The following is a 27066-nucleotide window of genomic DNA, read 5'->3' as shown; positions in this document are numbered from 1 at the left end:
GGGTACAATGGTGCAACAGTTCTTCAAGACAATTAAGCCAGCCATGATCAGCCAAACAGCTTAAGATGCTTTCGTTTCATCATAGTTGTGTATGTGAAATATTGATTTTCGAAGGCTTATATATCTCTCTAAATTGAAATCTGTGACCTTACATGCCCCGTGTTGTGACCTTGCAAGCAGTGTTAGTTTCAGAAGTAATTTCCAACTCTAGCAAGAATGAGGACGTTTTTTTCATCACACCTAGAACGTAGTCCAATAATGTAGCTTTTTGTAAAAGAACAACTTCAACAAAATTTCAGTAAAATAGCCTATATATCTTATCACACAAATCTAAATGCCATATAACTCGATCTTATGTTTCATTAATTAACAGCCCAAATAAATAGGGAGACTACTTGAGAACCCATCCAGCACTTGACCTGTGACACGAAATAGCACAAAGACGCCCTCTGCTTGCAGAGCTGCATAACAACATCACTCTACACAAATGTGCAAGCAAAGATGCAAAAATAGATGAGGCAGCCCTGGATATGAATGAACAGTGAATGAAGTGTGACCTGAGACAAGAAGCCAAACATTTGTTTTTATATGTATTTTACTTAGTCAAAATAAACGAACCATAAATTGCCATAATAAATAAAGTTAGCTCTAGTAAGGTAGTTTCTTCTTCACAAGATTATTACTCCTGTGGCATCAAAACTAATAAGACTTCAATGCAGTTCATACATTCAGTGTTCATTATCTTTAGAGCTCCCGCAACCGTCTCGCTCATCCCCTCTATCGATGAAGGGTATCTTTGTTGCTGTACCACAGTTTGCTGAGAAAAACGCTCTCATCCGTTTTAAAGTCTTTTTGTGCTTCTCTCCTTCAGTCTGTGTCTCTGAGGTGTTTCTTGATTCCTTGTCACTTGAGTCACTGCAATATCTCAAGAGAGAAGCATGGAGACTCTTCCCAAAAGACTCATTCAGCTGTTGCTGAAATGAGGTTTGCAGTTCAAAAACCAATTCTCTCCTCTGTGTATATAACAAAAAATATATGTTACTTGTATTCTGTTATATTACAATTCAACAGTTATACATACTTTTCTACATGTGCAAAGGTCTTAGGCACATAAGATGTTTCACAAAAGCATTTGTCTTAAGATGGTTATCTTATATCTTCAGCTTTAGTGTGTTAATAAGAAATATAAATGTTAGACTCCCAAACATTACTTTTGCACATAGAAAAGATTAGAATAGAAGAACAGCGAGTCCTGCAACAGATGTCATGGCCCCAACAAAGCCCCCCACTGAACATCGTGTCAGTCTGAGATTACATAAAGAGACAGAAACAATTGAGTCGAATTCTCCAAGAAGCTTGGTAAATCCTATCTGCCAACAACCAAGAAAGACTCTGTCCAGGTGTACCTAGGAGAATTGGTGCTGTTTTGAAGGAAAAGATGGTCACACTGAACCCATATGTTTTCTGAACTTTCCTTCCTCCCTATGCAACAATTTTCACAAGTGCCTAAAACATTTGCACAGTACTGTACATGACTCCACAGATTCCGTTAGATAGCACATAAATATGATAAGATGAATTTGCCATTTCTACAGTGGTGTACCTCAGGGTTCGTTGCCAGGATGTCAAAAAGTGTCCAAATATCTGATACCAGTTCAGCAGCAGTCCGATAAGGAGGCTTCCTTTTCCCCAAGAATCGGCCAAGAATTATTTCAAATTCTGCCGTTTTCGAGCGATGCTTAAAAAACAAAGCACAGCTTATCTAAGATGTATATTCAATAAATTATTTTCTCAATGCTGAAATATAATTGAGAGTTAAAGAAGCCCATGATCTGCTGCAAATACACCATAAACTGTATGTTTACCTTGGTGGCACTGTAGAGCAGGCACCTGTTCTCATCAGACAGAAGACTAAGTAGAAGCTTCTCACACTTCTGAGTCAAACAAAACACATGATATTGCATTAGTGTGACTTTATATCATATAGTTTAGCAAAGTTATTGAGATTAATGAGGAGAGTTAGAGTGAGGATGGGATGGCAAACTATGCTAAACTACACCTCTCTATATTCTTAAGTGTTTAGTCTATTGTGCCCTTCATGTGGAGTCGTAAATATCGTAATTATGAGTTCCAAGAACATGAATGAATGAGTGGGAAATACATAATTCTAGATGAGTGGTTCTCAATCTTTTTTGAGTACTGGACCCCCATCATATCTCAATCAGTTTTTTACTTCCATTTCTACTTATATTTAACACCTTCATTTACATAAACATTATTTTATTACCATTTCAATATTTCATTGCAATAAAATTACATTAAATCACAAAAAAAGACAATAACTTATCAAAACATTATATTTCAGTAATCACAGTATTATAACACTGAATTTCTAACCATTTGTCATACATTTGTTGAAAAGGATCCACATTACACTGACCTTTACATTTCTATTGTTACTGATCAGTATTTAAACTTTTCAGTATTTGACTTTAAACCTGATGTTTTCTATTTTTTTAAATAATTTTGCCATTTAAAATAATATACCTTCCATTTTTTCAGGAATAAGTCTAGTTTATTTACTTACATCATCCTAAAGATCCTGCAACTTATATTCCAAAGCTAATTTTACTTTATACGCACTGTAATTGATGTCAGCCAGTCAAATGCACTGCACACCAAAACACATATGCATACACAAACATTAAAATATCAGTCATAGAGAGATACTTGGATAATCTTCAGGGAGCGTGTCCTAACATCTGATTCCGGGTCCTAATGTCTATGCGTTTTTAAAATATTTTTTTAATGATTCTACGGACTACGGATGCAGAGCCCCGGTTGAAAAACACTGTTGTAGATGATACACAAGTTTCTGATTTGGGATGTTGGAAGGGGCATTTATATTAATTTGATATACTGTATATGCCCAACTCAGAGGTACAAGCTTCCCAGGTAGTATAAATCCAGTCAGGCTAGTAAAGTCTTACTTTTTGATCCTGCGGACTCAGACTGGATGTCATCTGCGTACTGCCATACACGACTGTCTCATCATTTACATCCTGACACAGCAAACACACCCATTCCACACTGCAAGAGAGATGAACGCCATTAAATAAATAGTTCACCCAAAAATGAAAATTCTCTCATTATTTACTCACCCTCATGATATCCCAGGTGTGTATGACTTTCTTTTTTCAACAGAACACATTTGAAGAAATTATTTTAGCTCAGTAGGTCCTTAATATGCAAGTGAATGGAGATTCAAAAATCACAGAGTCAGCATAAACGTCATCAATACGACTCCAGTGGATGAAGCGATAAGATCAAGACACCCCAACACACTTGTAAACAGCGCTGCTCTTCCGGATGAGACTCACGCGCCTCAGTTCTCACGCGTTTCAAATGCCAATGCGATAACATCATGTGTGTACCACTGCAGAATGGAAGTAGGATTTATAGTAAAAACAAAAAACATTTATCTTTTTTTGCACCAAAAGCGATCGTGTCACTTTAGAAGACATTAATTTAACAGCTGGAGTCGTATGGATGACGTTTATGCTGACTGCCTTTTATTTTTTAGCTTCAAAAGAGAAATCTCCATTCACTTGCATTTTAAGGACCAAAATCAAAGAGTTTGATTTCTATTGATCTCTGTATAGTTAGACTAACCAAGGTTTTATGAAGATTGGTGGAATGTGACAGTCAGAGTGAAAAGCGCGTCCACATTTTGCGCACAAATGTGCAGCTCCTGCCGACTGGCACACGGCACAGAACTCGACTTCAGACACCTGGGGGCTGTCGCTACTTTGGGCTATAGATTGGGGTGAAGCTCTATGTTGTATTGGATCTTCCTGCCATCTCCACATCTGCTTAATCTGAACAAGAACAGGGCACAACTGAGAATAAGTTTATTTTACTTATGCAGAGTCATATCTAAAATATTCTGTGGTATCTCATTTTAACCATTTACTGTGACAAATACAGAGGGGTTCTAAAGTAAAGAACACATTTTAAAATGTAATATGTTTTTTTCCCATGAGTATCAGCATGAAACTTTTATTGAAAAGTTACATTGAAAAACACCATAATTTCTTAGTAAGAAACTCTTTAGAGTTTTAGTATTTTTGGTATATCCCTCTTTTGTTTTAATTAAAGAAAACACTGGACTGGTGTGGACTCCACCAGTTTGTCCAAAATCTGATCATCCATGTTATCTTGTGCGCTTCAATTGATGCAAGGAAATCTGACATTTTGTACAAGTGAGTTAATGTGGTCAATGTCACAAATTAGCTTGTCCAATTAGTGATAAAAAAAAAAGAAAGAAATGAAGAATCTTAAATATTTCAATTCATGTCATAATGTTTCTTGAATTAAAATTTTTCAAAGTGATAAAAACTAGGTTTAAATTACATTTTGACATTAACATGTACACTTAGACTTTTGAACCAACTGTATATTCAGGTCAGTACACCTCTAAAACAGAACATAGCTTACCTGCCCCCCCTGTATTTCTTGCACAAAGATGTAGTCAGAGGATGTATCTGTAGTAAGGCGGAACTGTGGCAGTAGCTGCCCAGATGAAGGCAGACAGATGGGCAGGCGCACCAGATTTACCCGCAGAAACCTATTACCAATAGAATCAAATATCAGACCATGTGTGACAAAAAGGACATAGTAAACAGCTTCTAAATGTGACAAAATGCTTTATTTTTTTAAAACAATGTCTACTCACACAAGAGGCTATTTGCAGGGTTATTAAACACTTTAAAACTGACTATGAAACAGGCCTTCAACCAGCATTATAAGAATTTGCTATCTGGAACCTACCTCTTGAATTGCTTTGTATGTTCCTGTGTTACTGAAAGAGTAAAAAAAAAGAAAGAAAGAAAACAGTGAGTGTATAAGAAAACACTTTACTCTTCATGTATTGCTTGAGTGAGATTCAGTCCACTTAAGAAAATTAAGGTGAAGAAAATTAAGACCGAAACACACTACACAAGTACATAAACGCAGATGCTTCTAGCTACGCACGTTCGATTTTGTGCATTGTTGAGTTCCACAATGTGTTAGACCTCGATTCAAACAACACAAGTACGGGTTGCATTCTCAACACTGCCACAAGTGGTGCTATAGCAAACATTAGTGTGAACTGTCAGCTTCTATTGTGAATTTTCTCTTTCAAGTAAGTTAAAGTTTTTAAACAAAGTTAAAGTCAACATATTTATCTTTTATCTTTATAATTAATTTACCTAAATTTAAAGTAATTTAATTATATATTTTAACTCTGTAGCCTCAGTAATAACAAATCTGGTTTATGATAGTACAGAGGTTGATAAAAGCAACAGTAACTCAAGAAAGCAAATTAAGTATGTTCAACTGGGCCGTGCTTTGGCCATGCATTTGCAAAGCACTCGTGTCTGCGTTCGCATAGTTGTATAAAGTATGTTTCTGGCCGTAGAGTATTTATTAAATTGCTACCTGCAGATTCTACATCTTCCTTTTTTGACATCATCTGGTAAAAATCACTTTGGACAGTCTCGTCATTTGTAGTATTCTATACCAGAAAAAAGAAATCCTCACTTTCAATGAAACAAAGAAAGAACTTTGACTAAAAACTCTAGTCTGACATAAAACCCTCAGTGTTGCTTTGTGTAAGAATCGAACATTCACCAACCTCCTTTGCAAGTAAGATTATGCCCTCTGAAGTGCTACAAGTTGAATCCACTGGAAATTCTGCATTCAAATTGTCCATCAAGCTGAAAGGTTTGTTTGTCCCCTCTACAAGTTGAGAGAAACTTGTTGGCATGCCATCACTCAACTGTTTTGGTTTAGAACAGTGCTCTTTAGATGACTGATCAGTTTGAGTTTGGCCGCACTTTGGTAGTGATCTCAACAGAAAGTGTGAACTTTTTACCAGAGAACATATCTCTGTGGAGTTGGTGGTGGAGAGAGGAGCCTGATGAGTGTTGGGTGGGACAGCGGAGTGGACAGGATCTTTCTCAGGGGCTGGTGAAGGCTCGCCAGGATCAGTATCTGGCACAGTGGAGGTGGGCAAGTTGCTCTCTGGATGATCCATATCTGTGAAATTTGTGCTCCTTACACCAGGTTCTTGATCACAGGCAGAGTCAGCCAAGGCTTTGACAGGGTGGTTGGCCTTGGGATCTGATATATGGTGGGTGACTTTCTGACTCTGGAAGTTGTCACTGCCTCCAATGGGAGCAGATTGCATTGGATTTACAGGAAGTGAAGAATCACTAGTTGTACTTGGAATGGTGTTAAACGCTGGACTGGTGGGATTTAATTTGGAAAGATTATTGGTACGAGAATCATTTGCTGCCACAGTGGTTCCAGTCAAATGGTCACTAAGGGCCACAGTAGCTTCATTTACAGAGAGTGTATTTATAGTTGAAGCAACATTTAAAGAACTACTGGGATGTGTTGCGAAAGTATGTACGTGTCCAAGAATATTGGCTTGCATTGGATGGTTAAATATGAGTGTTTGGGTGTTGGTTGGTATGTTTGATACTGGGTGGGTGAGTTTAGGAGTTTGGTTGTTGGCTGGTATTGATTGGGTGAGTCCAAGTGATTGGTCAATCGCTGGTATTGGGTAGGTAATCACAGGTGTTTGGTTGTTGACTGGTATTAGATGGGGGAGTACAGGAGTTTGGTTGTTAACTGGGATTGGGAGGGTAAGTGCAGTTTGGTTGTTGGCTGGTATTTGTTGGGTGAGTATGGGTGATTGGGTGTCGGTTGCAATGGCTGATATTTGGTTGTTGGCTAGTACTGGGAGGGGGAATGCATGTATTTGGCTGTTGGCTAGTACTGGGTGGAAGAGTAAAGGTGTCTGGTTGTTGGTTGATATTGGGCTTGCAAGAATAGATGTTTGGGTGTTGGTTGGCATGGTTGGTGCTGGGTGGGTCAGCATAGGTTTCTGGATGGAGAACTGCAGGGTAGGATAATAGTGAAAGGTCCATGTCTTCCCAGGGTTGGCTGACTGGGAGGTATTGTTTATTTGGTGTGCAATGGGCATCTTAAGAAGAGGACGAGGCTGAGGAGTTTGAAGAGACTGAGGAACATGTGGGACACAGTTAGATGAGGAACTGTTAGACTGAGGATTGGTACTTCCTTGTAGGGAACTTGAAGAGGCAGGTGCATCAACGGTAGTAATAGCAGGATTAGAGTTCAATCTGTCTGGAGGATTTGAAGCTTTCCCAGACACAGATGGATTGAAACTAACTTTCGAACAGGTAAATGGAACAGGAACCTTTTTAACCCTCATCAATCCTTGGTAGATAGAAAGAAAAAGACGTAAAAGTAGTGCTGTTAGATGATTAAAATATTTGATTGCATTATCTTGTTAATCAAAGATTTTGAAAGTACTAAAAATGTGATATATATATATATATATATAAATAACACACACACACACATATACATACATACATACACACACATATACATACACACACACACATATATTAGGGATGGTAAGATTCACCGATTCATATCGGTGCATCGGCATAAGTTAATGTGATGCATCGATTTAAAAATGTGTGCATAGATACAAGTTGGAATTTGTATTGCGATGCAATTATGTTAGAAATGATGCATCGGTAAAAACAGATTTATTTATATATAATTATTAGCAGATGCACTATACTTGTATTATTAGAAAGTGAGCAATTATTTGATTGATTTCTCCTCTCTAAACTGTTTCTTAAGAGCGTTCTCATCACTACTGCTGCTTTGTGAATATGACATATCACAACACTACAGAGACGGGGGCGTGTTCTGAGTCACATAGAATATAGATTAACATGGCAGAGGTAGAGCTGCATCTTCCTAATTTTGATCCTCACATAAAAATATTGATTCTAAAGTTTTGTTTTTTTAAAAGCTATCTTATTACTTAGATACCATGAATATTAATGCATCTCATAAGCTTCGAAGTAAAAAAAAAAAAAAGAATTATATTAGTGAATTGTTGAATGGCACCAGAACAATGTTTTCTTATGCCCATCTTGATGCACAGAAATGCTAAAATACACCAGCAGACAGCGCTCACCCTTTCAGTCTTAGTGCTCGTTAAAATAGGGAGCCGTGTTTTCCTGAGGTAATGACAGAAAAACAGCATCTGGAGTTATTAACACCAAGTAATGACAAACCTAGACTTGGCATGTATTATAATGGGCTTGTGTGATCATTTTTTCAGGTTATTTAAATTCAGAGGTGTTAAAACATTGACAATTATCTTTAATCCTCATTAATAAATGAGACCCTTATGAAAACTTACCACAGATTTATTGTAGTAATATTGTATTAACCACGACTGTAGTAACCATGTTTTTCTTTCTTCTTCTTTATTGCAGTAATTAAGGTTTTGATACAATTAACCACGGTTTTAATACAGCATTACTGTAGTATCCATATTGTAACTTGGTCTTAGTAATAATAATTTAGAGGTTTTATATGTGGCTTATACCAATTTTTAAAGGGTAAACAAAGCAGCCATTCATTTTCTGTTTAGGCCCATAAATATATAAAAATTTTAAGTAATAAAAGTTAATAATTTTATCCAAATAATTAGTAAAATTCAGTTTAATAGAAGTATCGATATTGGCGATATTGGCCTAAAAGTACTTGGTATTGGATTGAAAAGAAAATAAGTGGTATCGCCCATCCCTAAAATCCAATGTTTGGAAACACTTTGGGTTTTATAAGAGAGATAGAAATTTTTATAAAACCCATGCAATTTGTAAAATATGTTGTGCCACTGTTAAATGTGTGAGCTGTTAAAAGTGTAATCTGGTTTTATATAATCTTAATTTTTTTTGCACTACAAAAGGCCTGTTTGTGAAAGGGCCATGCATTAGAAATCAGAAGGCACTTAATTTAATTTATGATTTGCTGTCTGTCTGAACCAAAGAAATAAAAGCGAACTACCTGTACCATATTGAATTGCATAGCATCATATTTTTTTTTTCCCATTGCATTGAATCACATTGTGTTGAATCGAAATCAGATATAATCGCTGCATTGTAATAGGGGTGAATCGTTTCACAAACTGCTTAATATGTATATTTAATGTATGTATCGTAGGCTATGCATCAAGATGCATATCGCATCGGCCTCAGTTATGGAGATCCATATCCCTAATATCTCTCTCTCTCTCTCTCTCTCTATACACACACACACACACCTACATTTATTGAAAGAACTAGGCTCCATAGGTTACCTATTAATTGCAATGCACATTAAATCTCTTAAACCCTCATCCTCCGCAATATTATCAACCAGGCTGAGGCCATCCACTTTGCTACAGCAATCGTGAAGCCGAATTCCCATGTTTTGCATCAGAGCCTCAACACACCGCTCAACGCCAATGTCAAACAGCACTCTAAAGTTGGCCATGCCGAACATTGCCAATGTCTTGTTCTACTTTTAGCGCCACCACTGCCCATGTAATGATTCTTTACCTGTTGATCATTGGCTGACGCTTCGAAAAATCAATGGCAATGCAGTCATAGTTTATATTGTTTGAACTTTGAGTGCCGCATGACAAAGTTTGATAGAAGCGCAACGCAACACCGGGAAAATACTGATGCTTCACCCATAGAGCTAAATTTATTTGCCAATGCAACGTCATGAAGCTAGTCATGTGAATGCGGCATTAGTTTGCTACGTGTGTGACTGTCGACAGACCTTCCACAAGAAAACTCGAAAAAGCAGTTAGCCTACCACAGCGGTCCCTCATCGGTGTCTTTTATTGTACGTTTGGCTTTTACGTGATATTTAAGACTTGAAATGCCTGTTTGTGTTGTGTATATGGGTGTAATGATCCCAAACACATTGCAAAGGTTCCATCCCATTTCAACCAGTGTTTAGAATCTCGGAGCTGAATAAATATTTTCTATGATTTTTAATTAAATGGTTCTTAATACAAGAATCTTATGTCAAAGTTAGTACATGCATTAATCGCGTAAAAGATTAACGCATTAAACATTTTAAATTACTGCATTAACATTGACATTAATTGATTTTTATAAAAAGGCAAACTGATTTGTATACAAAGTGGAATACTTTATAGTACCACATTTCACGATGCCTTGGAGATCTTTCTGAATCTGAAGATGCAGTTCAATCATGGTCTCAGGTGGACATGTCTTCTGGGACAGAAGCTTTTTCACCTGGGTTTCAATCTGAGTTAGACAAACAAAAGAAAACTTGATAAATGCATCATGTATGACAACACAATCTACATAGATTCTATTTCAAATAATGCAATTCAACTACACACGCAAGAACAATAAAGACTCAAGATGTAATTGACAGCTAGCTGAAGAGCTACTATACAGAATTATATCTACCTCAAAACAGATGATTATCCAAAATAATATTGATAATCTAAGTGGAAAAAGTACTGAACATGAAGCATTGAAAACCAGAAAAATATATCAATGATTTTCAATTGAGAATTTAAATTGTGTAGTATGGTCAGCAACTGACTGATACTGAACATACAGTACTGATGTTTATTATGCTATTTATAGTATTTTTATTTATTTTTATTTTCTCAGTGTTCATTTCTAAAATTTGTTTATAATGTATAATAATAATAATATCAAATATTCTTTGATAAAAATATTTGTTTAAGAAAGCAGCCTTCGGAGTACCTTTGCACAGTCATATTGGTGCAAAATCTGTGCACAATCCACATAGAAAAGGTCTGTTTTCATTCCAGCTCAAAAAGTAACTACATCGGCCACGATATCGGTAATTGGTGAATTTCCCCATCTAAAATCAGTATCGGTTACAAAATCCCATATCGGTTGGGCTCTATTATAGAGTAATACTTGTTTGACAAGGCAATTGCAACAAAAAAGCTTTACACTGACAAAGTGAGGGGAGAAAACCTCTTCGACGAGTATGAAGAAAACACCATGTACAATGTGTCATCTGCAACCCATGAGAAGTTATTAATCAAGACACAGGCAACCAATCATATTTTTTCTATGCATTCTAAAGCTAAAGAATTAAGAAGTGTAGATGTACAATGTGAAGAGCAGGGTTTAGACCTAAATATCTCATTACACTATATGCAAGGAGAACAAATGCTTACTCGTTTTTTGTAGACCAGGAGGCAATGGCCCTTTGTGTTTAGGATTTTGTCAATAAAAGAAGTTATGTAGTCCTGACAGATTTCTATTCTGTTCAGAGAGGTCTTCTGCAGCATCAAACTTTGCACCTCCTCCGCATACAGCGTCTTAAAATCAACAGAAAACAAGAGTTACAAACCTGAGGGTCCACAGAGATCCCTGTATAAGATTCCCTACCAGTATACAGGTAGTAATAAGGTAACATGGTGTTCATGCTATGTAGATTATTCTGATCAATTGGACGTATTTCTCTGGAGCTCAACACGTCTCACTACTCAACTTTCTCTGAAAATGACATTCTCTTCTTGCAAACATTTCCAGATATGCAAAACTTATGCAAAGAAAAAGTAGTAAAATACCAAAAGAAGTGTTTCTGATATGATCAATGATAAACAAGAAATATATCCTACTACTTGAACACTAAAGGAAAAGAAGAATAAATTATCGGGGGGAATATTACAGAAAACGTCTGTCTTAACTTGAGATCTGATCAGTTAAGTTAGGATTTTTCACAAATTCATATTACAGAAGCAACTATCTTATCTTACAAAACCATATCTCTAGTTAGGAAATCTTAAACCGCTCCATCGAGTTCAATAATCAACTCACGTCTGTTACCAAGCAACCAACGATGCACATATGGCTGCTGTGAATTAAACATTAGACAGATGAAAACTATGAGGAGCTATGTAGGCCATCATTGTTGAAAAGCCTCTTACAAACACTAGGGAAATTAAGATATTGATACAAGTATGAGTGAAATTCAATTATATACATTATTGAAGAGCTTCTTACATATGCTAGTGAAATTAACTGATACAAACATTAGTGAAATTCATTTATACAAATTACTGAAATGTTTCTTATATACACTGGTTAAATTAAGATATTCATAAAACTGATTTTGTTGACTTGCATTACCCAAATTAAATTTACACATATGTATCTGAAAGTTTCTTACAATCATTACTTCAACTCTTCTCATATACACTTGTAAAACTGTCTCTCAATCGCTACTGAAATCTCTTTCAAACAGACATGTTTAAAATGTCTTTCATTAACTACTAGAGTGCTCACACTGATCAAACAAGATGTTGGAATTATATTGTCACATTGTCTAATATTCTCAATAAGCTCAGTAGTTGTTGAAAGCTTATTTCACTGGAAAAGGAAGCAGTCTCCCCACTTCCTGTTGAATTCAGTGAGTGTGTGTGGGGTGCAGGGGGTTGAAGTTAGCTGATCCGCAGGTCCCTGTTAGCCACAGCTGGGCTACCCTAACACCCTAGCAACCACCCAGAACACCCTAGTGTAACAGGAGCCAGCTGGTACGTGATGGCTGTGAGGTGTGTGTAAACCACACTCCCTTGGCCTCAAGAGGCACACTAGCGTCTGATGCTAAAGCAGGGGTCGGAAACTTTTTTCACCAAGGAGCCAATTAAAAAACTTTTGGTTGATGCATTTTTATCAAAAGAGCCATACCACAAACTAATAATTTACTATTTTACTAAGTTTTTCAATAAAATGTAATGTTTATATTGCCCATAGACTACTCAAAAACAAAATAATATGCAAATATTAATAGGTAACATGTTGCAATATGGAATTGAGTACACGTGTTTGTGCGGGTCTCCAAAAAATTATTTGCTTTAAAAATGTAATTAATTTATTGAAACACGAAAAAACTTGAACAAAATACATTTCTAAATTCAAATTGCACTTTAAATGAAACGAAAAAGCAATACAAATAACGAAGTGATAAAAAAGAATATGATATATAACCCCCTCCCCAAATACAAACATTTACCGTCTCCAACGGCTCCATTTGCCATCACGCAAGTATCAGTATGCGGCAACAGGTGCAAATTACTAGCATACAACTTAAGAACTAAAGACAATTATAAATATAACGATAATTTTAAGAATTATCATAATAAATAAGCCTAAAAAATTATTGTTCCCAAAAAATGCTGCCAAATGTGTGTTCTTATCGAATGTATTTGTATTCCGTTTTGGTCATATTTATACTGCTGAAAAAAAAAAAAAATAGAACTATTAAGGTCGAACGTGTCTTGTATTACCTTATGATTTAATCTCTTTCGTCTTTGTTTATTTAATACAAAGATACCTGTATATATTACTGAACCTGCAGAGTTGCGTTCACAATGTGTAAAAGCGAACTAAACTCACAATGTACCTCACGACAACATTATACTTGCAAACAGTTTTCAGTTGAATGAAACAGATAAAAAGGAGTGAAAAACTCTTTACCTGCGCTTGTTTCACGAGACAGGGTCCCGTTGCATGCCTCTGAACAGTGAATCAGACACAAGCATTGACGACTTTTCTTTTGTCTGTTCTTAAAAATATAATAAAGTGCGTTTACACGTCAGCATTTCTTGTCATGCATCACTCAGAGACATCTTACAGGTCACCTAGGGCGCCCTGCCACATTCCTCCCTCGTTCTCTCAGGCTGGGGAGCCCCCAACCCCCCCCCTTCCCTGGGGGAGGGCGTGCTTTAAACCTGGTCTCGCCTCCTCCTTTCCATTGACTTCTTTACACTGATAAGGGAACGGGTGTGTATAATCACGACCCGGCCCCGCGCTCTGCCCTGCCACACCCACCTTTGCAGGTAGATGAGCAAAATTACTAGTGCATGAAATGCATTTGGAGAGGAGCTCGCGAACTGGATTGAGTCTCGTCGCATTTTGCGAGTGCTACATCACACCCTGGTTGCGCACAAAAAAATAACGAACGTTCATAAAAATTGCTCGTAGAAAATGTTCTTTAACGGATAAGGTCAGTAGTTATTGGGAAACGAGTCCCAGAACTCTGTGAATGTTCGTGTGTTGGAGAAGCCTCATCTGGTCTTCAAAATATAATCACGTTTCGTCAAACGCGCGTCTTTAGGTCTAATTTCTTGTTATATATCTCTCCGACAAGTCTTTCAGGTCGCCTTCCACAGTGGCTGGTACATAAGTAAAATAATCGGCATGAAAAATGTGACAGGAAAATTTGCCGGGTGTTCATTTCAAACCTTGTTCACTAGAAGCAGGCTATAAAATTCGTGACAAAGGAAACCAAAACAGTGTCATTGACTTCAAGCTTTGCAATTGCACCTACACTTTCTGTAGGAAAAGTATCTCTAGAAAGTTTTAAACGATCATGTGTTGGTGAATGGTGAGACATCCGGCGGGCCACTTGATTTTTAACAAATTGCCACTTTCCCAGGGGTTCCCGACCCCTGCGATAGAGGCTGCTGCCTTTAGCCTACTTGTTAGCGCACCCGCCTCCAATGTCTGCTGACACCCATTCGAATCCCTCTCAGAGTGGGTCAAGAAGGACCGGATACACAAGCAACCATATAGAAACCTCCTAGCATCACTTTAGCGACCACCCAGAACACCCTAGCAACTGCCTAGCAACCACCTAAGCAACTAGCTAAAAACGTTGTATTTTTTTTTTATAGAATTATCATGTGACTGATCATTCAAGAATAGCAACAGTTTTTCTTACAAAAATAACTTTTGTAAGGCTTGTTTTGTTAGTAATAATGAAATACATTTTCTTCCTCTTTGTACTTTTATGTTAAAATTATTATCCTACTCAAATGCATGTGACATTAAATAAAATATATTTAGGTTGAAAGTAATCCAAAAGAAATCATATTAGATTACCACAAAAATTTAATTCTAAAAGTTTACGTTACTGGTTGCATTTTTTGTCATATAATTTGTAATCAGTACTGGATTACAATTCAAAAGTAATCCGTAGCGGTCAATGGAGAAATAAGTTTAGCTGTCTCAGGATGTAGACTAACAGGATCTAATTCCTGACCCCCTGCGCCACACACACACTGAATTCAACAGGAAGTCGGGACACAGCTTCTGGGTGGTTGCTAGGGAGGTCCTAGTTGGTTGATACAGTGTTCTGGGTTGTTGCTAGGGTGTTGCTCTGTGGTTGCTAGGGAGTTCTGGGTGGTTGTTAGGGCATTGCTAGGCCATTGCAAGAGTTTTCTGGGTAATCACTTGAACGTTACTAGGTGGTTGCTAGGCAGTTTCTAGGGTGTTCTGGGTGGTTGCTAAGGCATTGCTAAGTGGTTGTTAGGTTGTTAGGCTTGGTTGCTAAGGTATTAAGGTAGCCAAGCAGGGGCTAACAGGGACCTGCCAATCAGCTAACTTCAACAGGAAGGGCAGACATGGCTTCCTTTTCCAGTGAAATAAGAATTCATCAACTACTGAAATAGCCTCTCATCAACCTGTGAAACTAGCTCTTACAGAACATATTGAGAGGATGTTAGACAATATAATTTCAACATCTTGTTTGATCAGTATGAGCACTCTAGTAGTTAATGAAAGACATTTTCACATGTCTGTTTGAAACAGATTTCAGTAGTGATTGAGAGACAGTTTTACAAGTGTATACAGTAGGAGAAGAATTTAAGTAATGACTGTAAGAATCTTTCAGATACAAATATGTACATTTAATTTAGCCAAGTCCATAGAATCAGTTTTATGAATTTCTTTATTTCACTAGTGTTTATAAGAAACCTTTCGAGAAGGCATATAAATTAAGTTCACTAATGTTTATATCAATATCATAATTTCACTAGAGTATGTATGAAGCTCTTCAGTAATACATATGAATGAATTTCACTTACGTTTGTATCGATGTAGTAATTTCACAATGTGTTTGAAAGATTTTCAATAATGCATATGAATGAATTGCAATCGTTTATATCAATGTCTTAATTTCACTAGTGTTTTAAGAGGCTTCTCAACAATTATTACTGCATTATCATATTTCGTGGGAGCCTGTAATTATTTTGAGGGTTTTGTCATCAAAGCACAGCATACCATCTGTGTCTTCAAAAAGAGTTTCCAACATCAAATATCACTTTTCAGCATTTTGTATTACTAATAAATTTATTGCGATTCTCGGACAGTGCTATTGTTTTGTTTCATAGTATTGTAAATCATAGTATTTTCAAATACGTTAAGTTAGGACATCAGTGTGGTTTTCCTAAAGTTAGGACACTTATTTAAGATTTTTGGCAAGTTAAGATGCTTCTGTAATGCTCTTTTCCTATCTGTAGTTAAGATAGGATAATGCATTTGGGAAATGTTATTCTGTAATAGCTTTTGTACTAAATGAGATCCTAACTAAAAGTGCCATAGCTAACAAGGAGATAAGATCGGATCTTTCTGTAATATGCCCCTAGAATGGAAATTAATAAATAATATTCTGAATAAACTTCAGAATACTATTAACACTTAAGCTAAATACTGAAATTACTTCAGATAAAAAAATACAATGTTAAATGTTCATATGTATTTTTTTATTTACTTTTACAATCAAATATGAAGATAACATTATTACTGTATTCTGTAATAAGTGCTTACCTCAACCTCATTTAAGACCTCCTTAGCTCTCAGAAGCAAAGTCTGATAAATGGAATGGACCACCTGTGATATTCTCTTCCTTGCTTCCACTTTCACCCCTTCAATGTCACATAATCTATCAAATATTAAAATATTTCTTAGCACAACATCATAACTTTTTATATAAAGCCATGCATATTATATTTGAAACATGATTTTCTAAAGCAACACAATCAATGATGCTACATCACAATCAATACTTTGCAGAAAGCCCTGTTGTTAAGCAATGTACTAGATGTCTTCTGTCTACTGGTGAAAGTTGTAATGCTTTTCTGGAAGTAGAAGACCTTGTTATATAATTTCCAAACTGGCCACCTTTGTACTGTGATGCACATGTCTTTTTGCTGTGAAATCTTTGCTGATTTTGATGAAGTAAAATATCAAGAATGTTTATATTGTTACTGATTATATTTCAAAATTAGTATTTGCTGATTTGAAGCAACTTGTGCTTGGTTAAACTTTCACACATTATTTTATAGACAAATCATTTCAAAATAGGTGTCTCAAATATGATACAACAGGCTTTTGAAGTATATCTCTCATTGCACTCCATTAATAACCAACACAACAAAAAACACAGTGCTTTGACAATACTGACATATAATGATTATAAGGATATATTTAATGTGGGAGCTAATATTTAAAATTAATTTTATATTTTCAGCCTGCTATGGTATTATAAAGTTGTTGTTGCTTTGCATTACAATCTATCATATCATATAGTCATCTTACTATAACCCCTTGAGACCCCAAAGAAAAATGATATGTCTTTAAGTCTTAATTTAACATCAATATGGGGTTGGGTGCATAAATACCATATCATAATTGTTTTTGAAAATAATGTTTTAATCATATTTGATTTGATGTGCTGAATTGTACGTTTCAGTGAACTTCTATAGAGCAAGGTGAGGCAGTCATAGCCAAAATCACATTTGGTATCCCTGAAAAGCCCAGGGTGTAAGATATTTACAACTGTGGCATGTATGAGCTAAGAAAGAACTATAGAAGTTCTATACAAAAATGAATTGCAGTGTCTCAGGAGGACAATAACCTTTAAAGCCTGTCAATAGGTTAAAATAACAGCTCTATTAAAAAAAAAAAAAAAACTTATTTCACATGCCAGGCTTTATAGACTTTATACGGATTGAATGTGATTTTAATGTATTCTTGTGATTTTTGTTTCCTTTTTTTATATGTTCAGGAAAATATGAATGTGATGCTGCACAAAGGAAAAAGAGAGGATAAAAATATAAAGAAGCAGTTTAATCCGGTGACAGTAAAGACAAAAAGGCTATAGACTCTTCAATGGGTTGTACTGATGTTTAAAGTGCTTTGGAGCACTCCGTTGGCAAAATTGAAGACCTTAAATGTATGTATTTTTCCCCGTTGTGAAGTCACGGAGCCAAACACCAGTTACTTGCAAAGAAATAACAAATGTATTAATTCTTTTTAATTATCAGACATGGGAGAGAAAGCTCATTTTAAATTGGAGAATGATGTCTTAAGGTGGTCTTCGCATCTTGCTTGGTCTTTCTCTGAAGATGTTAACTGTACAGGTCATTTTAAGTACATCCATAGGAAACAAATAACACATCCATCCATCTTGAATGATTGTGATCGGAGATCACTAAAATGCTTGAAATCGTGAAAAATCAACAGCAGAACTCACAGCTACGCTTAATAGTGAAAGTAAGAGCATTTCCACACACACAATGCAACAAGAACTTACAGGAATGGGACTAAAACTAAATGGGACTAAACAGTTGTGTGTCCACAAGGAAGTTAATTGTTAGTGAGGCTAATTGGAAAAAACAACTTCAGTTAACTAGGAAGCATTTAGACTGGACTGTGGAGCAATGGAAAAAGGTAATGTGGTCTGATGAGTCCAGATTTACCCTATTCCAAAATGATGGGCGCGTCAGTGTAAGAAGGGAAGCGCATGAAGCGATGTAACCATCATGCATAGTGCCCACTGTACAAGCCTCTGGCGGCAGTGTTATGATCTGGGGTTGCTTCAATTGGTCAGGTCTAGGCTCAGCAACATTATGCAGCAATAAAATGAAGTCGGCAGACTACCTGAATTCACTGAATGACCAGGCCATCCCATCAATGGATTTTTTTTTTCTTTCCTGACGTCACGGGCATATTCCAGGATGACAATGCCAAGATTCATCAGGCTCAAATTGTGAAAGAGTGGTTCAGGGAGCATGAGGAATCATTTTCACACATGAATTGGCCATCACAGAGTCCTGAACTTAACCCCATTGAAAGTTTTTGGGATGTGCTGGAGAAGACTTTACAGTGTGGTTTGACTCCCCGTCATCAATACAAGATCTCGGCCAAATATTTATGCAACTCTTAACGGAAATAAATGTTGTGACATTGTATAAAATTGACGAAACAATGCCACGACGAATGCATGGCGTAATCAAAGCTAAAGGCGGTCCAACGAAATATTAGAGAATGCCTGTAGACTGATTATCACACGAAGGGAGCGGGTTGCTTTTGCCGGAAAATCCAAAGGATGTGACGTTTATGCGCGCTCCCGAGAGCCTTGCCGCTATTCAACAGCGTCAACAGTCTGCAACACTAGGAAACATTATCTTAGAGATGGAATCCAGCAAATGGCCAGCTCCCAGCACAAAACCGACTCCTACACAAACTCAGAGTGAGCCAAAAAAACATTTATCTACTGAATCCTATCTAGCTAAGCAGAAACATGATCGTGGTAGAGCGAAAACTAGAGTGAACATTGGCAGTGCATTTGATTCCTGGAGGAACCTTCGTTCAGGTTTGGGGATCAAAACAGACCCTGAATTGGCTTCTTATTGGACAGGTAAGCTTACATAACTGCGAAGCATGTGAAACATAGTGCCATAAGGATTGATCGGTGTAATTTTATACATTCATCAAATTTAAACTTGATCTTGCCAGCAAATGCTGACGAATTGCAAGCTACCCTGCTTCGTAACTTTCAAATAATTTCAACGATCTTCTCTTCACACTAAAAGTCAAGTTAATGTCAACGTTAATCTGTAATTATTCAGCAAGGTAAACCACAATAATACATTAAATGAATGCTAGACAATGTTCAAGACCATGCAAAAAGCTCCATTCGTTAGTGTAACGTAACTTGGTTACACAGAAAATAGATACATTCTATAATCATAAAACAATAGTGTATCAATAAATCAAAATGACAGTTGTGATGAAATCACATCAATACTGAATTGTCTCAACATATTTATAATGTACAGTCTATTTTATAAACAGCTACTATCATTATCCACCTAATTTAGCTAACAGCTATTGATGAAGCTGGCTAGCTAGCTAATGCCAACATCGTATAAATGCAGACAATGTATCATGCAAAGAAAAGTGAATACTTCAAACCAAAGTCTCGCATAGATAAAGTTAGTACATGATTTTATCACACAAAATATTATTTATGCACATATTGTTTATGTCTTGTGGCTATACTTTTGAAAGCGTGAGTATTTTAATGTTAAAAAAATTGGCCCCCATTCACTTTCATTGTAAGTGCCTCACTGGAACCCAGCTTTTAGATTTTTTTTTTTAAAGAAAAAGAGGGGCAAGTCAAAATACATTTTGTGGGAATCAATATTATGCCACAAATGCTGTCAACTGAGCTTAACTTGTATTGAACCTAGAATATTCCTTTAAGTGTGTATAGACTGTAAGAAAGAAATTCTAATTATTTAGAACAATGCTAATGTTGATCGACCCATCACTATAATATAAACGTTTTAGTCATTAACTCAGATTACTGATATTACTCTAGTTAAGTATATATGAGATGAGTCTTCGGGTTTCCACCACTCCTACAGAGGCAATGTGGGGGAATTCTTCACCAAGTCACAAGTTCAAAACTGCTAAAGGCTTAAAAAAAAAAGGCGGTGCTTGGCTTGCAATCTACAAAAGACTGTGTGTTGGCATGCTGTTTGTTCTTTGTGCTTAATAAAGACAACATGCCAGGGTTGCTCAGAATTAAGTCTTTATTTCCTACTACAGGAAACTATAGATGACCACACAAAACTACTATTTGGGTAAAGGTATTATTCTAGAAATTGAAATAGTATTTAGTTGTTTACCTCTGGCTATCGGGCCAACACTGATGAGTTTGTGACCTAGGCCCAGGAGCGACAGGATTCCAAATGAACGAGCGCAATTTAAGAACTATTAAGAGTCTAAGATCAAGATAAATTCTAACATTAATGATCAATAATAATTTGAATCGCAACCTAAACTCAAGGTCTTTTACAACTGGAGTCAGATGAAATTAATAATATAGTCAGATTCAGTCTGAACAAATTTAAGATATTTTAACCACACGTACCAGAAAAGACAAACGCACTGGCAAACCTTCACAACTCCACTGGATTCCATCCTTGGCCAGTAGTGCCCTTACAAAGCAAAGAAATGCAAGGGACTTGTTGCATCTGTGTTTTCTTTCCTTATTGGTGTTAAGTCAGTGTACAAATACTGTAGTTTTTATGGAATAGTTACATTTTGAGTCATGTATTAAGCCTGTTGGCAGGATATAAATTGATTTGTTCCTGTTTTGTGTTCACATAGTTGATGAGTTTGCTTTGATATGGGATTCACCCTCTCTTTTTCTTTTCTGTTGACTGCTGTCTTTTTGAGAATTTAAGACACAGTCACATTTAAGGCAGATTAAATCAAGTTTGATGCCTTATAAATTGATGTTATTGAACCTAAATTAAGAGTACCTACAGTTACTACATAATGTGACTTTGGACACTTTGACGCAAATGTCATAAGAAAAATGGTTAAAATCAGAACATAATGCTTTTCTATCATCACTGCATCTTTGAGGAAGACTCAAGTTTGTTCTTGGCAGATTGTTTCTTCGACTGATGTACTTTGAGTTGCTTTGGATAAAAGTTTTATCATAAGATACGGAGGTCTGTCTTCATGCTTCAGCAGGCCCTCAAGAGCTCAATTCACTTACCTTGCATCTAGGCTCTTCAGGCTGGTGCTGACCGTTTCGTTGCGCTTTCTGATTGACTCCAGTAAACTCTGCAGTTGTTGTCTCTGAGATATAACTGCTTCCTCCTCCTGCATAAAACTGACAAACGAATGGACATACAGACTGTGATAAGGATATGTTGGGCAGTGTTTCCCACTGGATTATGGGAGACTGCGGTGGGTGGACCTCGGAACCTCTAGGTGGGTCCTGGGGTATGCTCCCCTTGAGGAAATGCATCAATCTGGTGCACTTTGAGAGCAAAATTAAGAGGCTACACCTATGAAGAATTTTGTGCTCTGGTAAACAATTTTGTGCTCTAGTAGTAATTTAAGCATAAACACATTTGTTGTATATAGGGATGCATCAATTGGTATCAGCTCCGATACTGAAGCTTTTAGACTGTTTGTGTATCGGTCCGACGAGCCCGATCCAAATCCGATACTGTGTGTTATTCATGTGCGTTACTGTCAAGCTCAAAATATGAAATAAAAGAACCGTTAAAGAACTTCATATGACTTGTGCATTTTTATTCAAAGCCACTTGAAGAAGCGTGATAGCTCTGTGAATCACAAAAGGCTGTGTTTATTAAGTAAATATACAGTATGCGCAGCACCAGCGCATTAGTGAATGGTGCTGCTCTGTTGACACAAACTCACACATCGGCTGGTGATGCACTCGCAGCTATTTTTAGCCTTCACAGCGGTGCGCAATATTTGAGCGCTACTCAAAAACAGCATCTCAGATGTAGATGCTCAATTGTTCGGTTCACTTATAATATGCATTTAGAATGGCAACAGAGGTGCATTTTACCAGAATTTGAATAAGAAGCTAATTAAACTACTGTGAACTTGCCTACAAACAGACACATACAGGACTTCCTGTAGAGTTCAGAATGTCAAAATAAAAGCGTGAGTGCTTAAAAAGTGCACGTTAAAATTGAAAGTCAATAATAATAATATAAATAACAATGTATTATTATTATTATCATCATCATTAGTATTTGTTTACAATTTATAACAATATTTAAGTTGAATGGGTTCCAAAAAAATACGATGTGAAAAGTGAGCTGCACATAAAAGAGATCCGAAGTCCAGATACAAGTTGAAACATTTTTGGGGGGAAAAGAAAAATATAAAACACTGGTTTCTTTTCTAATGAAGACTTGAATTACTGTTAATTTTGTTGCTACATTATCCAGTAAACTAGTTCTTAATATGCTATACATTTATATTGAAATAATGTGTAGTTAGAAGTTTGTGTTTCTTTACATATTAAAGAGTACTCCAATTAGTTCCACAAACTAATGTAAATATATTCTAAACTGATTATGCAAAAAAACAACATTAGTATCGGCTTGGGATCGGTACTGGCTGATACTGAGATTTCCGATATCTGAAGTGAGACAGAGATGCTTTGCTGAGGCAATGGCGCAAAACGCAATGTTATAGATCTTTTATGTTGCAATGAGAAGTGCAAAAATATTTTCGGTTCATTATGATACTGTGGCGGGACACAGTCTAGATAATTAATGGGAAACACTTTTGGGGAGGAATGCGAAAATGTGAGTTGAAAAATGTATGATGAATACCTTAGAAGCTTACAGATAAGCAAATTGGTGGGAATCATTCCCAAACTTTCTCTTTATCACCAAAATAAACAGTCCGTTACAAAGAAGCAATGATCTATCAGTATAACTGACGCAACTTCTAATATTCACATCTGTTGATCTGAGATGGTATGGATCCATTAGCTGGTTATACTCTACCTGTGGCCTCTATGAGTGATCAGCTGACAGTCTCTACAGGTAAGCTCATCACAGACTAGACAGAAGAACTTCAAGCTCTCCTGTCTGTGTGAGGGACAGCGTCTTCTCTGCATCCAACCTGAACAAGAGAAACAAACAATAGACACCTGATAGAGGATCCATTTGAAATCCCACTAACTATGGCACAGGAATTGTTGTCCTGAAATTTCAAAAGGACAATGTGCAGAGACAGCAAGGCTAACCTGTAGATGGATTTTTAGGTTTGACTTCATGGTCGCGGGTCACCTTTACCCTCCGATGGGCAGACACGCATTCCAAACACAGGGCCTCCTCGCACTGAACACACCATCCAACGACCTCATTCTCTTCACACCCAGAACACTGCAGAGATTGATTCATCAGTTAAGCCATTCCATATATCAGTGATGGAGCTGCTTCATATCCTTTTTTGCAATCTCATATTCAGGCTTTACATAATTCAGACTTTATACATTATGGCACTTCATTCTATTAGTCAACATGAAATAAAAATGTTTTCTCTTTCTTAATGTGTGTTCCTGGACTTATTGTGAATGATTCATCAGAGCATGCTTTCCAAATACATTATTTTATTGTATAAATTTATTTTTGTCTGATGTCACTGAAGCTGCACAGACTTTTGGTATCACAATTTAAAAGGAATATTCCAGGTTAAAGACAAGTTAAGCTCAATCAACTGCATTTGTGACAATGTTGATTACCACAAAAATTTATTTCGATTCGTCCCTCCTTTTCTTTCAAATCAGCAAAAATGGAGGTGGAAGTGAATGGGGACAATTTTCGGAGGGTTTAAAAAGGCAGAAATGTGAAGCTTATAATTTTATAAAAAGCACTTACATTAATTCCTCTGTTAAAAATAATGTATTATTTGAGCTGTAAAGTTGTTTAAATTTTAACTTTTGATATTACATTTGTTGATATATTACACCGTCATTGCAACAAAGTTGCAAATATGGCTTTAAATTTACACAGAAAAGGATAGTAAGTGATTTTATCACACTAAAACCATGTTAACACATATTGTTTGTCTTGTGGTTATGCTTTTGAAAAGTGAGTATTTTAACATTAATAAATTGGCCCCCATTCACTTCCAATGTTAGTGTCTCACTGGAACCAAGATTTATTTTTTTTAAATAAATTTTTGTTGTAATCAATATTATACAACAACTGCTGCCGATTGAGCTTAACTTGTATTGAACCAGGAATACTCCTTCGCATTTAGGTCTAGCTGCATTCTGGAATGAAATGCCTACTTGGTCAATGGACAAAATGTAAGTAAACTTTTTCATTTGCTGCATCCTAAAGCTGCGCTCACACTGCCAGCTACTTTGTCGCTGCATGTCGCCAGTGGATGGCGGTTAGGTCGCTAGTGGTGTGTACGGAGAGTCTAAACAGCTGTTTCTTTACAATAAATATTATTATTAAAATATTAGGATAACGTGAGCTCTACCATCTTCTCTCATATTGGCTGTCGCTCCCGAAAGTCGCTCTTCATTTGCATAATGTTAAACATTTCTCAACTTTGTCGCGACGCTGGATACACCCACATCCAGTCGCCAACGGTCGCCGTCGCTCGTGTTGCTAGAAGTCGGCAGCTCTCATTGAAAATGAATGGTATGAGGTTGTTTTGTCGCTGCGTGTCACTAGCAGTGTGAACGCAGCTTAATTCAAAGTCTGTTATGCTTGGGTATGCTTGGTTTTTCTGAGTTCCGGGTCGTCTTGAAGTTGGTCAAGTGCTCAGCCATTCAAAGTCTACTCTTTTGATCGCGAGCGATCATATGAAAGCGTTCAACGCATGCGCACTACCACTGCTTTGTAGGCATGCAGATCATGCACACAGACGAGAACTGACCGTGTGCCATGTACGGAGACAATATGCACAGACTGTGTTGTTGATGAAATTTGCTTCACATGGTATGTGCGGGTTCCAATCAGCAACATGGACAACCTAAATATACTATGGCAACAATGCATTTAGGGTGCTTTTACACTAAGACTTTTGGTGCACACCCAGGTTCGACTGACGTCAAAGTTTGGTTTGTTTTTGTCATGTGTTTTTGCTTGGTTTCATATTGACTTTATGTTCACATTTCAAGGCCATAATATTTCAGATTTGCAAACACTTTGATGCATCACTATAAAGGGCTCATGGAGTTTACACTTCACGATTTTAAGCCTGATTTTCTTAAAAGAGTTGGAGAGAAATTGCCAATTCTCTGGGACAGTCAGGTAAGCAAATAGGTAGGTTTTTCAGTAGGAGGAACTTTTTCTTGTTGCAACAAATACAAATATGATTAAAAACACACATCATATTCTGAAATGCATAACATAAGATCATCCATTTGTTTTCGTATCTCGTATCACTTATCGCGTGTACTCTGTTGTGAAACGTAATGTGGAGTACAGGCAGATTCGTCGGGGATTCGTCAATAGTGAAATGTTTTGTAATGTGTTCACCCCTGTTGCCGATTCCTCGTGTAATTTGAAAATGCTACGACTTCCATGACAAGACACACAGTTGTGTAATATGAACGGTAACGCTATCCAACGTCTTTGAAAGTCGTGTATTGTGTAGGAAGCATTATTTGTCTTACAAAATCTCAACTCTTACCTTGGGAGGCTCGGTCTTGTGAGACGAATCTTCGAAAATGCCGCATTCCGTGACCTCAGACAAACGGAAGGACTGCTCACACAATGGACATTCTCGAGGGAGAAAGAAACAAAAGCCTCAAAATACACTTAATTTTTTTTTTTTTTTATTGTGTAATAGGCTTAAATGGGCTTTATTGTGATTTAATACTCTAATATGCTCTTTACTATTGTTTATGCTAATATGTTAGAAACGCCCATTTTGAAAATGAGTGGATACAGAAATAAAGCTAACAGTTTGAGCAGCTTTCAATTTAAAACCAGAGCCATCTAAATGTTTACTACTCATATCAGTTCAGCATCCGTTGAACAGACCATTCCAAACACTGCAAGCAAACGACAAACCAAACTGTCAAAAATGCAAACAAGTTCTCACGGTGTGTGCATCCATGTGCGCAGGTCTTCGTAAGGCAAGCGTGACAAACTGTATGCAGGCAGGGCAGAAGTTTGGGGTCTGAAGAGGAGTTTAGGTGTGTTTTACAAACAGCGCAGGATCCGCAAACACTATTTGGAACATCCGGATGAAGCGACGCTGAACGCTCTGTGTCGTCAGGGGTTAACATTTTGCTTGAGAATATGTGTAACAACAGAATAAATATATATTATTTAAAGGCGCTCCACAGTAAAGTAAAGTAGCCGAGAGTTGATCTAACGGTAAGCCCGCCGTTGGTATTTACTGTTCCGGTGTTGCGCTGGGCGGAGCATCATGGAATATGAATTAGCTTCCTCTATCGGGGACGTGTCCTTTTCCAGAAACAAAAAGAAGCGGAAGCTGAAACCGATCGTCGATTCGTGGCGAGTGACACAAAGGCACGTAGGTTTGGTTTGAAAGTGGGCAGGGACATACTAAGGATAGTTTTCAAAATGCTTAAGTGAATGCGAGAAACTCAGTATGGTAATATAGGCAAAATAAATGTATGACCTCATATGAGTCTCATTTGTTATATTTCTGGCCCACCATATTAAAAATTAGTATTTTTAACGAATATCTAAAGAGCAAACAA

The 27066-nt window shown here is 36.8% G+C and overlaps 1 protein-coding gene across 1 annotated transcript; it reads right to left on the bottom strand.

Moving 5' to 3' along the window:
- Positions 1 to 283: 283 nt before the first annotated feature.
- On the bottom strand, positions 284 to 26752 carry LOC127658037 (transcription intermediary factor 1-alpha-like). Its single transcript, XM_052147105.1, has 17 exons — positions 26439 to 26752; positions 26025 to 26116; positions 23617 to 23755; positions 23375 to 23492; positions 21592 to 21708; positions 16560 to 16674; positions 11123 to 11266; positions 10094 to 10202; positions 5678 to 7287; positions 5482 to 5557; positions 4831 to 4861; positions 4498 to 4627; positions 3673 to 3878; positions 2991 to 3090; positions 1866 to 1934; positions 1604 to 1738; positions 284 to 1013 (listed from the first exon to the last, which is right to left on the bottom strand). The coding sequence occupies exons 1-17, from the start codon at positions 26623 to 26625 to the stop codon at positions 729 to 731; spliced, it is 3663 nt and encodes a 1220-aa protein (XP_052003065.1). The 5' UTR covers positions 26626 to 26752; the 3' UTR covers positions 284 to 728.
- Between the last annotated feature and the right edge of the window lie 314 nt (positions 26753 to 27066).

Source organism: Xyrauchen texanus, chromosome 17 (assembly GCF_025860055.1).
Source record: "Xyrauchen texanus isolate HMW12.3.18 chromosome 17, RBS_HiC_50CHRs, whole genome shotgun sequence".
NCBI lineage: Eukaryota > Metazoa > Chordata > Actinopteri > Cypriniformes > Catostomidae > Xyrauchen > Xyrauchen texanus.
Note: the sequence above shows the minus strand (reverse complement) of the source record. Positions and strands in the feature narration are given on the sequence as shown.